Raw genomic sequence first — 18510 nt, 5'->3', positions numbered from 1 at the left:
TCATTTAGTGGGTTATACTCCATTCCTGTCATCATTTTGCTCAAATGTTTCCAGATTTAGCCATTGATACTCTCTTCAGGCTAGTTTCTGTGTCCTTGATGCCCATTTGTATCATTTTTTCAGTGCTTCCTGATTTCCCAACACAGCAAGGGGTTGCAGGCTTATCTTGTACTTTCCTTTCCCCATTGGGACCAGGCATTTAGTTAGGGAATGGAATTTAGAAATCAAGGTCTGGGTGTGCCCATTCTTTACAGGGGTGAACATGGCCCTTTTTCTGGGCCCTTTTCAGTATACAGAAGTAGGGTATTCGTATACATCTGATGCCTCCTAATTCTACACCAGCGCTAGAAGGTTCTTTTAGCTTTCCCCATTACTCCCTTTTCCAGCTGCAAGAAATCAGATAATATTGACACATTAACTCATTTTTCAATCTTACAACTCTTTAGAATTAAAGTTTTTGCAGGTGTATAGATGTTTTTAAGAGTTTTGCTGAATATGGAATTGTAGATTGGGAAGTATTTTTCTTCAGTTTTTGTAAGCATAAGACTTTTTTTTTTTCCCTAGCTTCTAGTCTCAGTGTTCTGAAATTTCATTATTACATGCCTTGAAAGTTTTTCTTCCATTGTGCTGGCCCTCGGTGGGCTCTTTTCAGTTTGGCAACCGAGTGTCTTTTATTTCTAGGATGATTACTCTCTGTTTTCTCCTTTTTGGAAAAAAGGAGTTTTTTCAACTTTGAATTTTGTTCAACTCTGGATCATGTGGACTGGTCCAGTTTCATACAGTCTCTTGTTTTTTAATTTTCTTAATTGTCTTTGTCTTTTTGCTCTTTCTAAGGGTGTTTCTAACTTTATCTTCCAACCCTTCTGTTGAAAAAATTTCTCAGATATTTACTTTATCAGTGCTGCTTTGTTCCCCGAATCTTCCTTTTTTCTAGTCTCTTGTTTCATGGTTGCTGTATCTTTTCATCTCTGAAGATAGTGTTTTCTCTTCCTGCAGTGTTTGTTTACTTCAGTTTTTTCTGTGTTGAGCTCTCATGTTAAAGGCTTTTCTCAAATGTATGCAGTCTTTGGTTTAACAGAACGGACTACTGAATGCGTGGGTGGAGCTTGTCTGCTTCATTGTCTGGCCTTCGTGGCCTGGCTGTTTGTTGCATGACTCCTGTGGTATCTTTTGAACAGGTCAGATTGCCCAAAGAATAGTCTTAAGAGTTTTTGACTGAAGGATGAAAGGCCTTGGGCCATTATTCTGGGAGCTAAGTGGGGAAAGAGCCCAGGGGTCTCATCATTCAGTATGCATTTTTTTCCTCAGTCTCTTTTTGGTGTGGTGCCCCCACTTAGAGCTGTGCATGTGTCTCGTAGTCCAGAGGTTTCTCTCTGTTTTGTCCACTCCAGAGAATAAACCTCCAGACACGCATCTAAGGATCCAGTTTCTCCTTACGCTTTTGACAGACTTTATTTTAGCCTCTTACTTCACCCCCACTTTCACAGGCATACCCCGTGTTGCCAGTTGTTAAGTACGGTTGATTCTTGGTTTTCCCCATTGCTGCTTTCTTTCATATATTTTCTTTCTTCTCCAGATTGAATTGCTGTGTTCCCGTCTCGTCTTCCTCATTCTTTCAGAGTTGTACCTTAAAAAAAAAAAAACCACACAATAAAAAGCTCTTTACTGTAGTTCTAGTAGGTTTTTCAGAAGGAGCATAATTAGATGCTTGTGTTGCAACTTCCAACTTACTGGGAAGTTTTGGTATCTGCTCTTTGCTTAGTATTTGAAAGTTGACATTTCTGAGTCTATAGCCCATTTCAGTCCTTCCCAAAAAGAACATGTTGACAACCAGAAGCACAGTTGGAGTTTTAAAATTCTGTTGGTCTCTGAAAGCGCGGAGCTAATGATGGTTCACATTTCAAAAGGGGCCTTAGGAATTGTGTGTTTGATTCTTCTGTACGATGCACGAAGCCCACCTACGAAAACATTTTTTGTGTGTGGAGTTTAACATACATACTCCGTCCCATGAAAATGAACTGGTATACAGCACAGTGAGTATGGTTGCTACTTGTTATTTGTGGCAGTTACTTTCTGTAAAGTGGCCTCTAACGCTGAATTCGTGAATACAAGTCATTGCCCCTTGAGGAGATGCAGGGTTGGGTTCCTGTGAGCCTCTGGCTGGTCACATTTTAATTAACTGACCGATACATAATCTCATTTTATGTGTGTTTCTGATAAAGACATTATATTTAATACATTTGATTCATAATCATTGAGCTCAAAGCCAACAGCATCCTAACCCATGCCACGAATGAAGCTTTACCTAATGCATTTTTCCTGTAAGGCACATCACATCCTTACACCGAGGAACATTTAGGACAGCATGTCACTACACTCAGGGGACCATTTTAAATAGCATTGACAAAAAGCACCAGAATGCAGGAAAACATGGCACTACGTGGGCTGCAGAAAAGACACCTGCTTATTACCATGGGAGACCTGAAACAAGAAGGCAGAGCCTCGGTTGTTGGGCCTCAGCCGGGAATGTGCATGTCGGGTGGCACATTTTCCACCAGTGTCCACATGCGTGTGTCTGCAGATGACTGCAGAAGTTGGTGGGAGTGTCCACCTGGGCGGCACAAATAAGTTTTCACTAGTAGACGAATTGGCACGTATGGATTCCGCACGTAATGAGGATCCACTGTACCTGCGAAGCAAACACCCGTGTAACCACCACCCGCAAGAACTAGAGCTTTGTCAGCGGCTCTCCCAGAAGGTGCACTTCAGTTACGGGAAGTTCTGATTTTAAAGGGGTTTCTTACCTCCAGCCTGCCTCTTTAATTTGCAAGCTCAAGTTCTGCCTCTGAAGTGTTACCTTTTTTCCCGTTGAGTATTTGAAGACAAATATTCAAGATAAAGGTACTCTTAAGTCTCACAATCCAGCTTTATCTTTTTCATTCTCTTGGGTGTGCAAGAGAGCCTTTACCTGTCTTTTTTTTTTTTCCAGACAACTTTGAGGCACTTTGACGTCCCTTTTTATATGTTTAAATCCGCAAATACAGTCTCCAGGGTACACACTACTGACGTTAGACCGTAGGGGTGGGAAGTAAACACAACAGTGAAGACTACCATTCCCTTGGTTTCACTGTCCTTCCGGTTGTAATAGGAAATTTCATTGTCACACCCTCTGGAAGACACTGTACAATGCTGTTGTCTCTACTTGGTATGTAGAGACAGCACGACCGGCTGACTCGGTTTCCAGAAGTTGTCCTAGCTTTTCAGAGTCCTGAAGTTGGATGCGTAATATTTCCTGTACACTCTAGGAGTAGAATGTCCATGATTCTTGATTATGTCCCAAGAATCCTTAGAAGTCTGGAAGCACCTTTACGAGTCTGGCTGTGTCTTTGTTTTGTATCAGTCTCTTACCTGTTTATTCCTTCTTCCTTGACTAACAGGATGTGCTTTAGCTTTATTATGCATATCTGTCTTTTGAAAATAAATGGTGCTGTTTTCCTCTTTGCAGTTGAATATCTTATTTCTCCTTGAATTTTCTGACTTGGCTTAGCATTTTCTTTCTCTTCAGTGAATTAAAGTGCAGTTAGCAACTTCCATCCCTTCATTTTTCCATTTATTCTTTGACTTATGCATTCATCAAATACTTACATCAAATGCATACATCAAACACATTCTGTGTGCCAGTTGCGTTGCATCTCCAGCATGTAGTAAAGATGAATAGATGCAGCCTTGAAGAAGCTTAGTTAAGGAAGGGGATGGTACTCGACGTAATTGTACTTGCAAGATGTGTGTGGAATGGGAGCGGTCCGTGTAGGATCGCAGAGGAGAAGCACACTTCTAGGAAGTAACTGAATCTGGAGGGATGTTTTTATTCCTCTAATTCCACTGTGCCTTTATACCCTGCTCCTCCTGCTCTTCAGAGTAGTGCAATCACTCACATGCCTTCCTCTCACCTCCTGAGTTAAGCACCCCTGCAGTGGCCTGGTTGGTGGACACAGTTGGTCTGTAGGGTAATGCAGATCTGACTCTTGCCAAGGCCCAAGTTTCTCCATCAGTGCATATTTAAAAAAAATACTTCTCTTAACCCAGTCGACGAACACATTTTTTGCTAAACTCATACACTGATGTTTAGAAGATTCACAGGATATAAAATCGGATTCTTTAATAACCCTGTTGTCTCTAGTCACTAAATCTTCTGCGGGTTCTTACCTCCCTTGGTCTCCCTGTCATTCCAGTGCTGTCCTCCTACTCCCTGCAGAGGCCGAACTGTAAGATGAAGGCAGGGAACTGAATTGTGCGTGAAGGAGAGCAGTCCACAAGACAGGTAGCTCAGTGATGTATACCTGATTCCTGCTCTCACTATCCGTTTCATGAGCTTTGGCATTTCATTTACTTGCTGCCATAGTAACCAGGATTCCTGCCAGTCTTCCTCTTTCCCATCTTTTATTCATCTGTACAGGCATCTGGAGTGGGGATGGGGAAGATAGAAGTGGAAATCTCCCAGTAAAAGGGTGTGGATTTCAGAATGTCCTCAGAATAGCAAAGATGGACATCTTAATTTTGGCATTGTTTCCAGCTGTTGAAGTACTGTTAACCACAAGTAGTCACCTATTGGGGTTGTTATTTCTCTATTTCATGTCAGGGAGAGCTCTGTTATTGTGAAAAAAGAAGTGGAGCTTTTATGTTTATTAAATTAGAGTTGTAGGAGATGATTGCTGAAAATCCTTGATAAACTACAGTTCGGCCGGAACCACTCATTTTTTGGCTGATGAGAAGCCAGCCAACTTCATAGGAGAATGTGGTTCTCAGCTTTGTCTGTACCTGGAGAGTTTCAAAAATGCTAGTGCCCAGGATTCTTAAATTCCTAGGCCAATTGAATCAAAATATCTGAGGTGAGACATAAGCATCTCATTTTTTAAAGTTCCTAGGTTAGGGGTGCCTGGATGGCTCAGTTGATTGAGCATCTGACTCTTGATTTTGGCTCAGGTCGTGATCCCAGGGTCATGGGATTGAGCCCCGCATCGGGCTCCATGCTGCGTGTGGAGCCTACTTGAGATAATTCTCTTCTCTGCCCCTCTCCCTCTGTCGCTCGTTCGCTCTCTCACAAAAAAAAAAAAAAAACTCCTCAGATGATTCCACTGTGCTCTAGAGGATGCCTTGGTGATTCTGCCCTTTTCTTTTGATGTACCCAAATCATGAAAGGAACTGCTGGTTGTATGCAATTGAACCTCCAAATTTGGCCTGAAATGGCATCTATCTGATTGATATTCTTTGATTTGAGACCTGGGAAACAAGTGGATTAATTAAGGAACAAAACTGCATTATAGTCGAACTACACAGATTTACTGTTAACCTGGGCCCGTAAGTAACTGACAAGTCATAAATTCATACAGAGTTGGATCTCATGTAATCATGACTTTCTTCTTGTTCTGTGAGGTCTTGAAATTCATTCATTTATAGTCTTTTGACACCAAAGCTGGTATTGGTGACTCACTGTGGGCTAGCTGCAAGGTCCCTTAGTAAGTCCAGTTTATGATTTAGAGGCAGTCTTGCCAACCTTGCAGCTGAAGTTACTGATCATCCTACTAACTACCTTTACATTTGTAAACTCAGCCATGCTATGAAGTGTGACTGCTTTATTATTTTCAGTTTCTTATTGGCACACATTAATCTGTGCTGGACTCAGCACTTATTGGACTCTTGCTCCTCTGATTTTTTTTTTCTTCCATTCTTCCCTGGGTTCTTTTTATTTTTATCACATGCCCCAAAGAATAAATTTTTATGTTTGATTTCCCAGGTCTCAAGAATCTCAGTCCTGGTGCATGGCCATAGAATATGGTCAAGTTCCTCTTTTCTCATCACCTTGATTTCTTCTTCTTCTTCTTCTTTTTTTTAATGTTTATTTTGAGAGAGAGCGAGAGCATGTATGCACATGGTGGGAAGGACAGAGAGAGAGAGAGAGAGAGGGAGAATCCTAAGTAGGCTCCACACTGTTAGCGCAGAGCCTTACTTGGGTCTTAATCCCATGAATCATGAGATCATGACATGAGTCGAAACTAAGAATAGGATGCTTAACCCACCACTCATTACCTTGATATCATTGACCACTGTGTTCTCAGGGCCAGACTTGGTCTTGTCCTGTCACATGTCCTTAGTCGGCTCTGATTTTAGGACCAGTGATCTCTAGGCTCCTGACTTCTAGATTTCTGGTTTTTCTCTGATTGTCAAGAATCCGAGCAGCCAATGTAAACATAGCTCATGATATTAGAAGTACAGCTTGCAAGGCTCTCTCAGTAACCACTGAAAGCTTATCTATCAATAACTCTCTGATTAGTATTAAAAATGTATATGGATGTGGAGTCTGTGAATGAGTTCTAAATGTTTGAGGCTTAGGTTTAGGACTTCAGTACAAAATTTGCAAAGTATGGCATCCATAGTAAGATAGCAAGCAAGTCTCTGGCATAGACTTAGGGGAAGAAATCCTCTTTAAATCAAAACAAAACTGAATTTTCCCCAAAAGCAGTTTGTTTCTAAAACAACTTTTTATTGCTCACTGTAAAAAGTCAGGTAATAAAGCAACATGAAAAGAAAACACAACAGAATATTCCTGTCATCTTACTACCTAGGGAAAAGTAGTAACATTTTGTTGTATATTCATCCAGACTTTTTTCCAATGTATGTGTACATAAGTACTTTTTTCTTTTAGAAAGAAATATGGATTGACCCTACCGGCTGATTTTTAGTTTTGTTAAAATATTTTTGTGTCTTACGTAAGGATCAACGTCCCTTTTTTAAATGGCTGTGTTACTATTCAGTGAAAATAATTTATTGAACCAGTGGTCTGTGATGGACAACTACATTTCTATTTATGCACTATCCTAATAACTTTATGGTGAAGTTTTTCCGAGCTAAGTCCTTGTGCATGGGTATGGCAGTTTTCTCAGAGTAAATTCTTAGAAGTGGCTGTAGTATTGAAGGTATACACATTTGAGACTAATCTAGATTGCCATTTGCCCTCCAGAGAGTTTACATTTTTACCAGCAGTATAAGTGAGTGTTTGAACAGAACTCTTAATGTGCTAAGCAAAAAATTGCTTAGAATGGACAAAAGTGATGGCTTCTGCGTGTGCCAGACACAGTGCCCATGTTGATTCTATCCAAAAATAAATGCCATCTGCCTCTTCCTGTCCTTCTTTCCTGCTGTTAGTCCAGACCTGCTCTGAGAGCACCCTAACGGACCCTCTCTCCACCTCTAGGAGAGGTGTTCGGCTGTCCTGGACCAGTTGCAGTCCGCTGTCTCTAACCCAGCAGTCAGAAGTAGCAGCTCCTTTGGAGTTCTTGTCACATTGATGCTTTTTGATTCAGTCTTGTTTAGGTTTAACTTCTGTTTTAATTAGTTTACTTACATGTGTCTGTCTTCATGTCTGCATCACAAACTTTGAAAGGGCTGGGACTTCGTGTTTCACATCCTTGTGGCTACCCTTTTGGAGGTGGATTTCACAGTAAGCAACCTAGAAATACTTGGCTTGAAGAGGCCTTTGAGAGGAATGTTTCCAGATTAATATTAGGTGGAGCCTTAACAAATGATCACTATCTGACTATACTTAATCTCCCCCAATGGCAATCTCAGCCTGTATTTCTGAACTCACAGAATTTGGTATGCTTGTTCAGTTTTCTTTCCTTTTCCAGATGTCAGGAATATGCTTCCTCTTTTATAATTGATTTGTGTCATTAAAATTATTTTAAAGTTGTTCCCCAATAAAGATTTCTAGGTGGTCTCCTCTTACAACTGTTTCTCGTAAAGATGATCGTGTAAATTAAATCTCGTATTCATGGGTTCTTTTCACTTGTTATACATTTTAGCAGCTCTTAGGGCTTGTAACTTTGTTAAATGATCACTTGATATGTCTGAACTGTGAATGTACAGTTTTTAATCTAAAATTGATTTTAATATTTGAGGTACTTTTCTTTTTGCAGAGCGCATGATAGTTGCTTACAAAAAGGGTTTCACTGAATTCTAATTATTTGTTACTTTCCTAGTACACTTTATAGATGCTGGTTCTCTTACTGTCTCCTGTCCTCTCCCCCACTTTTGAAAACCTGCAAGTCTTTCTTCAGTAGCTCGTCCATATTTGTTACAAATGGTCTTTTAAATAAGATTCATAGGCAAAGTAGTAGAGCAGTGCAGTTCTACTTCTAGAAGCATTTTCTGTCTTTGACCTTTGAAAAGCCTTTGAAAGTTACTATGCTGGTCACTTACCCACAAGTTATACAGTGTACATATTATGTAATCACGTTTGGGCATGTATTTATGAAGTTTTATTTTTTTAGTTTTCTGTACTTTACTGAATCTTAGGCTAATTTTTAAAATTGCTTCTGTGCTTAGTAATTTTTAATCTTTAAAGACTGCAACTCTTGATTCAGATTGTGGGGCAAAAGGGGTTCTCTGATCATAAAAATATTTTATGAAACAGTTCCCATGGAATCATTTTCAGAGTTGGGCTTTGTAGATGTTGTTAGGCAGTGCTGGCACTTTACACATTTTGTACTAGATGGTTGTCCATTCTGTTCTTCTGAGGTCTGCTAGTGACAGAAACCTCCTTGAAATCCTGTTCTACTGTTGAAAGGTGCTCACAGATTTTCTTTTTTCAAATTGCTGTGAGAATCTCAATGCAGAATTTCCAGGGACGTTCTCTCTGAAAATGCAGGTTTCAAGGGAATTTTTTTTAAGGACATAAATTCCAGAATTAAGATGTGGCAGAGAACGAGAAAGGCTTTCACTCTTACATTTTCACAGGTGTTGACAGTTTTCTGGCCTGGCTCCGCCTTCCTTAAATCCTACCTGCTCCTGGGAGTTGCACACCTCTTTGTTATGTGAGAAAGGTGAGGGGTACGTGGGTGCTGCACGCTGTTAGATGTTGTGTATTCTGTGTGATTTTTATTTCCTGGTGGACTGTGAGGCTGTTGTAGCGATAGCTGAGTGCATCTGAGGGCCACTGGCTTCAAAAACTTAATGGTTGGCAGAGAGTCTAATTGACAAGATAATTTTGTTCACAAGCTACTCTTACTAGGACGAACATATGTTTAATTAGATAAAATGTTGGTATTGACCAATGGTGGTGGTAGAGTACTCCCATGAATTCTTAGCTTAAGTCACCTTACTGAATGGAGATTTTATTTTGCGGGCAAGTAGAGATGTCCTTCCTTTTATTTTTCCCATTTGTTTGCTCTCATCTTTATTGTAGAAACTTCGACCATTAGAATCTCTAGAACTGGGGTTTTCAAAATGTAGCCTAAGGAGCCTGGGCTTCCTAGGGACCCTCTCAGGGAATCGTTACAAAAGCAGTAGAAGCAGTAGTGGGTAAAAGAGCTGTTGCCTTAATATAAATCCAGGCAACAGCACCAAACCTGACTAGTAGTCATTGTATTCTTCACCACCATGCAGTTATAGTTTTTTTTTAATGTTTCTTTATTTTTGAGAGAGACAGAGAGACAGAGCATGAGCAGGGGAGGGGCAAAGAGAGGGAGACACAGGATCTGAAGTAGGTTCCAGGCTCCAAGCTGTCAGCACAGAGCCTGATGCGGGGCTCAAACCCACGAACGGCGAGATCATGACCTGAGCCGAAGCTGGACTAAGCCACCCACTGGTGCCCCCCAGTTGTAGTTTTTTTAAAAACCCACTTTCACTTCACAGTGTCCTTCAGGATGATGAGTGGTGCCAGAATAGTATTGGAATTTAATCTTGGCTGCGGCTTTAGAAGTCAGCAAGACCAGCTTCCTACCTAATGCAAAGATTGATTCAGTGGTCATCCTCTACCTGTGCACTTCTAGTGATGAGAGGGTCATGCCAGCCCATTTCACTTTCATACAGCTGTAATTTCAGAAATGTGTTATTTACACATTGAGGCTCTCTTTCTCTAGAATTTTTACCCTCTGATTTCAGAGATTTTTATAGATTACCACAAGTGCTAAACCTCAGTGATCAAAATATGACATACCTATGTTTTTTCAGAGTAGCCCTGCAAATATATGAAGTTCGCTGTTAGATTTTCCCTGAGTCGTCTTTTGTAGCCTGAATAACGGTAGTTTTAGTAATTAATAATAATGAGACCAAAATTGGTAATTTTGTCTAGTGTGATTTTTTTTAATTAACTTATTTTTTTACTTTTTTTTAATGTTTATTTATTTTTGAGAGAGAGACAGCGTGCGAGCAGGGGAGGGGCAGAGAGAGGGAGTCACAGAATCCGAAGCAGGCTCCAGGCTCCAAGCTGTCAGCACAGAGCCTGATGTGGGCCTCAAACTCATGAGCTGTGAGATCATGACCTGAGCTGAAGTCGGAAGCTTAACCAACTGAGCCACCAGGCGCCCCCACAGTGTGAATTTTTTAAAGTATTGTTTAGTGTAAATTTTTTTAGTACTTTATCTTTTCAGCAAATAATTAGAGCAATGAATCCAAGTTTAATTTATATTTGTATATATATTTGAACTTGGTCTCTGAAATACATGACTATTTAGTTTCACTTCCATTAGATGAGTTCTGGATTCTTTAAGACTACAATATTAGTATTAACATTTTGGCATTACATGAAATAAATAGAAAAACACTATTGTCATTTTGCTTCAATATTGCAATTACTAACCGATGGTGAGCTACATTGAAAAGTGGCTTCAAATTGTAGTATAGATTGGAGGAAGCTTGGGGTTCCTCAAGAAAAAAAGGGAGAAAGCAAGTAAGGGAGGTAGAATTGATACATTAATTTACTTATTTAAGCACTATTTCTAGTGCCTGCTCCCTGATATGTGGACTGGTTTAGACTTTGGGAATACAGCTGAGTCCATGATGGACTACAGTCCTTGCTCTCTTGCAACTTACATTCTAGAGATGAAAGAATACTTACGGATTGCCACAAGTGCTGCATAGAGATAAACGGGAACGACAGAGTAAGGCAGGGGGCACTTTTGGATGATGAGGACATCAGGATGAGCACAGAAGAAAAGAGGGGGAGACTTTTTTTTGTATGCCCCTAGGATATTTTGAGAATTACAATATAAAGGTTGCTTGTGCAAAGGTTGTAGAGGCAGAAAATTTGTTGGGAACCATTGATTTTGCACAGGAGAAAACTGAGGCACGAGTTTAAAAATGGGCAGATTTTAACAATTCACCCAGGGTTGTAACTCATTTGTGAATGAGCTGGGACCGGAATCCAGTTTTCCTAGTTCCCATTCACATTCATTCATTGTTTCTTTTCCATAGTTTTTTTTCAACTGAATGTTTTTAGCCCCTCAGTCTGTGCCTTGCCAAAATTGTGTTTCATTGCCATATGGTGGATTGAAGGAGAGTTTTAAGGAGTTGCTTTCAGATGGGGTGGGAGAAGCCCATGAGAAGCACACACAACCTTTCTTAGAATAGTTGAAATTCAGTGGTTCAGAGACCTTGTGAATGAGAATTATGACACTAAGATCATTTACTTCCTGTAGACCATATGTTCTTACAGATTGAAAATTGTGCTGGATTGGATTAAGGAGAACTTTGGGTTTCTTTTGAAGCCTAAGAATTTTATTTTAATAGAGCTGTAGGTTTCACCAGATGAGGAAAGCTGCAGTTGGCACTCTGGGTTGATTAGGAAGTTAGGAGCTTGGAGGTTGGAATGGTGAATATTGTAGAGTCACTTCTGTGATTCCTGTGGGGTGATTTGAACGGCCAGGCTAATGTTGTTCAGTTAGGTTGGTGCCACGTCTGTCTACCTGATTACCCATCCCACGGGGAATTCTCTGTCTGCATACCTCTGGGCCAGGCTCATGGTTACATTTGTGGCGCATCTTAGGGTTAGTGGATTGAGGCCTTGCCGGCATCTGTCAATCCATTACAGTGTAGAGCAGAGGTTGGCCAGGGAGTAAATAATTTAAGCTTTGCAGGCCATGCAGTCTCAGATGTAATTAGAGATCTGCCTTTAGCATAAAAGCAGCATGGACACTATTTAAATGTATGAGCTGCTCTGTTCCAATAAAACTTTATTTGCAGGAACAGGTACTGAGGCAGATGGCTCACAGGCCCTCGCTTGCTTGACCCCTGCTATATATAGAGTGATGAGGTAAGGGATATGGGACGAGTGGAGCTCCCCTAATAAACCAGAATTATTTTTGCTTCTTCATCTTTCTTTTAAAACTTTTGAAATTACCTATGAAATTACCATGAAGTGAATGTGGCTATTCCAGCAGTTTACAATTTGACTTGACATACCTAAGTCAAACAAAATAGGTTTTGATATTTTCCTGAGTTACATTCTTTTTAAGTAGCTTTACTCTATTTTTGGATAGAAGAAAATTTTTTGTTTCAGAGGAGGGTGCTCCATGTTTCATACTGTAAACATTGCAGTTGGAATTTAAACAAGACAAGAGTTATTGAGATATATTCTTTTTTAATCAGGCAAAACTGAAATTAAAATTTATGATTTGGGTAGCTAATCAGAAGACTGCAATCCATCAATTTTTTTTTTTTTAACCTTACCCATTTCTTTATTTGGAAAGACTGTTTGTCTGCCAATTATCATAAGTTAATTGGTGCAATACCAGGTCAAGAAATGGCATTGTTAATGAAATGAATTATTACCCTGCTGTTAGTAATGAGGCTTCTGCAGAAATACGGAAATGTCTGTGAACTCATGAAATGTGAGAAGAATTTAGTCTACATGTTGATTAGAACTATATAAAAATATGTTTGTGTACAATCATAAGGAGAGATTGCCATAGATTTTTCACCTAGTTAGTGTTCCTGTGAAGGAATTTGGGCTCCTGTTTTTATTGTTTGCAGGAAATTTCTGTTTTACCATAAAGTTAAATACATAAATATAATTTTCAGCAGGAATTAAAAAAAAAACCCAGTGGGCTACAGTGTGAAATGAAAGTAAAAATTTTGTTGGTAAACCTTAAACTAATACTTAGCGCATTCACAGCATTTTAACAGAATTCGTCCGAAAGGAAAATTGATAGGAATGGTGGATTTTCTTTGGTTCCTAAAGTGCTCACTTAAAATGATTCTGCATTATTCTTTTCATTTGATCTGAAATGAGCCACTGGAAGGTAGCCTTTTCTGAAGTTCATTCCTGCACTTCGCGATCCCTTTACCTTCATCCCTTCAGTTAATGTCTTTGAGGAGAAGTGTCCCTTTTCCATGCCGAGGTGTCCTCGGCCACCCTCTGCCCGCCCCCCGATTTTACTTCGCCGGCGTTCCTTCCCTTGCAACAGGCTCATCCACTTACTCGCGGCCATGGCATCTCAGAGTCCTGGCATCCCTCAGAGGCCCCGTTTCCAAATCTGTAAACCTTTTGTCTTTTTTATTCGGTGAACATTAACTGCGTAACAGTATGTAGTACGTACCAGGCCAGTGCTGGGCTTGCAGCAATTACACAGTCATACTGGCCACTGCCACTGCCACTGTTGTCGTTGAAAACAGCGTACGTTCCATCCTCTTCACTTGCTTCGTTCCCCTTTACTAACTTGCTCGTGTGTTCTGCCCCCTAAGACACTCTGCTCAGACTTGATGCCCCTCAGGCCCTGGCTCTGTTTCTCTCTCTTCCTTGCTGTCACACCTGTACCGCGGAAACTTGCCATCCAGCTTCTAGCCCCATCCCGCAGTGTGACCGTGCAGCCAGCACATGCTGGCCTTGCCTTCATTTTCGTCCTCTACCCTCTTGTTCTGGAGTCTGCCTCTTTCCTTTTAGTTTCTCTGACCAGGTGGGCCTGATTTTCCTCATACTGTCTGACTACCTTTTCCATTTGCTTTTCTGACTTCAAGTTCCCTGGTCAGCCCCCAGATGGTTGTGTTCCCCAAGGTTCTGTTGGTTGATCTCTTTGCCCCCTCCCCCACTCTCTCTCCTCGTCTCCGCTATTCCTAGGGCTTCAGACAGCCCTCCTGTGCAGATGATTATTAAATGGGTAATTCTAACCCTCCCTGTTGTTTTGAGCTTAAGTTAACATTTTGAGAGGTCAACTTTGAGGAGCTGTAGGCATCCCAAACTCAGCATGTCTTAAACCAAATCCATCTTTTCTTGTCCCCAACCAGCTCCTCCAGATTTTCCGTTAGGTGTTAGCAACAGTACCGTTTTCCCAGCCACCGTATTTTAGCACCCCTCTTTTGCCACATCTCTGCCTCATTCTCCACATTACATTAGCTACATCTCCGGTTTACCCTGGAAAGTATCTTTGCTTCCAGAATTCTTTTGTGTATACATATGTAAAGAGAGAGATCTGGGAAGAAATTCACCAGAATGTTTAAAGTTTTTTTATCTCTGGGTGGTGAGATTTTACATTGTTTGAATTTTGTTTTTCTAACAGGTATTTAGTATTTGTATGCTTGTATCCAGCCTGTCACCTCCCAGCCCTCCCGGGTCCTGGTCTTCATCCGGTGGAACTCCTAGTTATTTCCTCAGTGCGCTCGGACTTCTTTGCCTTTGCTCCTTCACTCAGCACCGGTTTCATTTGTTCTTTGCATCTCCCGTTGTCATTTTTCAGGGCTCCTCGCAAATGAGCTTTTCTTTAATGCAGTCGTTCTCACAACTGAATGTGCCTTCTTTCAGGAGCTCTCCAGCCCCTGTGTCACGTCCTGTGTTCTGCCCTCGTGTCTTCTTACCTGGGTTTTTTGTGTTAATCCCTTTATTAGATTGTAAGCTCCACGAGAGCAGAGATTGGCTCTTAATCATCCTTTTCCCCCCTTTTGGTTATAATCTGCCTGTTTTTCTTTGGGGACGACCCTTTTCCCCCTGGCTATGGTTCTGGTGGGATGGCCAATCAGAGTGTCCTGCCAAGAGGATGGGACGCTCTTCCCCTGGAATTTAGATTTTGAGTCATGGGATACGAGGACTGACCATGATTGGCGTGGATTCATCCTGGCCAAGGTGCTCTGAAGAAGCCATTTATTAGTTCCTGCCTCCCAGATCCCTGGAGCTGCTCTGGTTCCCGAACTCTCCGAGGCCTGGTTCTTCAGCTTTTCCTTCATTATCTGTGAGCTATCTCCTATCCTTACACTAAATGTCTCTCTCTTTAAATTTTAAGTTAGCAAGACAGTTTCTGTTGCTTTTTTCCCTGCCAGTAGAGCTGTTATGATTGGAACTGACCAGACTTTATCATTCTAGTTCTTCTATTGATTCTGATATGTTTTTTTCTTTTCTTTAAAAATGAAAACAAAAAAACAGCCAGAGACCGCTGCTGCTTTGAAACGTACAATAGAAGCCCTGATGGACAGAGGGGCGGTAGTGAGGAGCTTGGAAAATCTGGGTGACCGAGCACTGCCTTATAAGATTTCTGCCCACAGTCAGCGGCACAGTAGAGGAGGGTAAGTGTCTACATGCATCTTGAAAAATGTCTTTGATAGGCTGTAAAGAATACTGGTTAGTTCATCTTAGAAATTATTACAATTTCTCCGTAGATCGCCTTTGCGCCAGGTGGTGTGCGGGTCCACACTCCAGCCATGTTGTGTGTCAAATGGGGCTAGAGTAAAGCTGGCCCGTAATAAACCATAATCAGAGTACAAAAGCAAGTCATGCTGGGAGCAACAGGTATATAAGCTTTTGATTGTGGGAAACTTTTCTTGTCAACCTAAGCACGGTTTTCTGTTGACATTTCTTAAGTTTTGCCTTTAAAACACCTCAGTGAGCAATGTGCTGGGCACACACTCAGTGCACCCTTGGTAAATATGTGGCTTGCGGGTAAGAAGCAGAAGGGTAATCCTTCTGACCAGTGCCTAACCCACAATAGAGAAATGGTTGTTTATGTACTCCAGACAATAATCACAATTTTCTGTTAGAAATTTTTTCTCATAGCAGCTTCCTCAAACATGTCAAAGGTCTGACTCTGTAGTAATAACTATCCTTGTAGAAATTCTTTGATACCAGTTTGCTTGGTGAGTTGGTTCGAAGTCTCTCTGAGCCCTGGTGGTGTTATTTTTACATTTGTGATTTCTGGTGCGGATGAGGAATTTTCTCATATTGTTGAGTTTCCCAAAAGTAGTGATAGAGAAGATGGGAATCGGTTTTCATTGTCGTGGAAAAGTGCGGGAGTTGAAGACTTGATTCTCCCTCTGATACTTGCCAGCCGTGTGGCCTTGAGCGAGTATTTAGCTTCTCTGGTTCTTGCTTCCTTGGATACTTGAACTCAGGTGGTCGTTCTCCCATCCACGTTGTCGTGGGGATCGAGTGATGCCATCTCTGGATGTCTCTGTGGACAGCACGGAGTGTTATCCACGTAGAGCTGGTGGGCCCGCGCAAGCGCCGTGCACGGGAGAGGCCTGCGTGCAGTCACGCTGCACGCTGAGGCTTTCCTGCCGCCTTTAAACCTGCTGCCAGGGCGTAGCACGTCCTGCGGATTTCATCTTTGGATCGCTTCACCTTGTTTTGTGCTAGTGTTCGGCTTCTCCAGAACACCTCTGAAGAGCGCCTGAGGTGTTGCTAGGCAACATGAAATGCACAGTGGCGATTTTCCTCTCCCACAATCATAACAGTGAGGGATGGAGATTGTGTATGTAACATTTTTTTTTTAACCACAAAGGGGCTTCATTTTAACAGCAAGGCCGTGAATCATTTTGCCTTTTGCTTAGAGAGGAACATATAAAATTGAGCTAAGAATGACTAGTCAGGTTCTCTGATGGAAGGCACTGAGCAGGGACAGAAGCCTGTTCCTCATTCAGGTGCTCTCAGGGATGGACACTAGGATTGTTTTCTTCTGCCCCTTTCCCAAGTAGCGGCTTTGACTTTGTTGAGGGTTGGTGTGACCAGCATTGTAGATTTTGCACTTCTCGCAAGTACTTGGGTGGCGCTGATGCCTCTGTCCGAGGACCACACTTTGAGATCCTTCTTCTGTGTGTGGTGCTAGGGTTGGGTGCTGCTGTTCCTCTTTTGTGGACGGCATAAGTTCAGACCCTGGAAGAACTTCCCTGGAACTAAGCCAGAACTGCTGACGATGTCTAGCCCTACGTTCCGGATTCCTGACGAGGTGCACGTGCCCCACCAAGGACTCTGTGGCATCTCTTGGTTCATTTACATTTAGCAGTTTTATTTTTGGTTCTTGTACTTCCAGACTCCTCAACGAAGGAGGAGCAGCATTCTTAAAGTGTAATGTATGTGTGTGCTCTATGTAGACACAGAACCTCCCAGTTGGGGAGGTTCATGTTTTAAGCTTGTTTTTCTGGGATTAATCAATGTCTGGTATGTGTTTGTTTAAGGTGATGTTTCCCAAAGTGTGGTCTCTGAAATACTAGATATGCTCCACCAAAAAATGGTGGGTGTGTGTGTGTGTGTGTGTGTGTGTGTGAGAGAGAGAGAGAGGGAGAGAGAGAGAGAGCATTTAGATGTGGTCTGATCCCTTCTAGAGCTGTGTAGCATACATCAGTGTAGTGATGGTGAGAGGCCCTTCAGTTAGATCCCTTCATTTGTCACCTTTATTTGACCATTATCTTTTATTTTGTAACACTCATTAATACCCTTCACAGTGATTTTTGGTAAGAGAGGAGATGAGGGGCTAATATATTTTGGAGTTACCTGGATAAAGATTTAAATCGAGTGGTGTGTCAGATGTCGGCAGCGTGGAGCTTGAGGGTGGTCTGATGTCCTGTTGACTTCAGCCGGTCCTCCCCTAGGGTCACCACCCCCAGTGATGTTTGTACCAGGCATTTCGTTCAGCTGCTAAATTCTGTGTGTGCACTGCACGTAGCCACATAAGGTGTTACAAACATGTATTTAGTGGATTATGTGTCAGGATTAGGTACCAGGTGCTGGGAAGGCTCACTTTTTTGAGGTGATTAAGAAGAAACAGTGGACTTGTTTGTTACGAATTCAGCATTCAGAAGTTTTTTTTTTTAATGTTTTTTTAAAACATTTTTTTTAATGTTTATTTTTGAGAGAGAGACAGAGCATGAGCAGGGGGGAAGGACAGACAGAGAGGGAGACACAGAATCTGAAGCAGGCTCCAGGCTCTGAGCCGTCAGCACAGAGCCTGACGCGGGGTCTGCATTCACGAACCATGAGATCATAACCTGAGCCAAAGTCGGATGCTCGACTGACTGAGCCACCCAGGTGCCCCAGTTTTTGTTTTTGTTTTTGTTTTTTTAACTTTATTTATTGTTGAGAGAGAGAGAGCAGGCATGAGTGGGGGAGGGGCAGAGAAAGGAGGAGACAGAGAATCCCAAGCAGGCTCCGAGCCGTCAGCACAGAGCCGGAAGAGGGGCTCGAACCCATGAACTGTGAGATCATGACCTGAGCTGAAATCAAGAGTAGGATGCTTCACTGACTGAACCATCCAGGCGCTCCTAGCATTCAAAAGGTTTTAACTCTTTGAACAACCCTGGAGGCCATGGCACATATCAATTTTCGGTGAGGCACTGATTTGAATCCTGAGGTTGGTATGTGAGAGGTAGTTTTTTAGCTGGCTAATGAGTGAGCCTAGATGCCCTCCAAGAATCCACATCACATTGTGGTGCTGTTGGTATTTTGTGTTTGTTGCTTTTGCATTTTATGGGAGGAAA

At 41.8% G+C, this 18510-nt stretch overlaps 1 protein-coding gene across 3 annotated transcripts in view; it reads left to right on the top strand.

Annotated features, from left to right (window-relative positions):
• The window catches only part of MRPS6 (mitochondrial ribosomal protein S6), a 66698-nt gene that overhangs the window by 35951 nt on the left and 12237 nt on the right, over positions 1-18510 (top strand). For 2 of the 3 annotated variants that reach the window (XM_053220602.1, XM_027041664.2), the window contains exon 2: positions 15188-15327. In XM_053220602.1, the coding sequence (XP_053076577.1) occupies positions 15188-15327 (140 nt within the window). Of the gene's footprint in view, positions 1-15187; positions 15328-15420; positions 15551-18510 lie in introns of all 3 variants that reach the window. The other variant, XM_053220603.1, reaches the window with a different exon arrangement.

The sequence above is a fragment of the Acinonyx jubatus genome, chromosome C2 (genome assembly GCF_027475565.1).
Source record: "Acinonyx jubatus isolate Ajub_Pintada_27869175 chromosome C2, VMU_Ajub_asm_v1.0, whole genome shotgun sequence".
Lineage (NCBI taxonomy): Eukaryota > Metazoa > Chordata > Mammalia > Carnivora > Felidae > Acinonyx > Acinonyx jubatus.
Note: the sequence above shows the minus strand (reverse complement) of the source record. Positions and strands in the feature narration are given on the sequence as shown.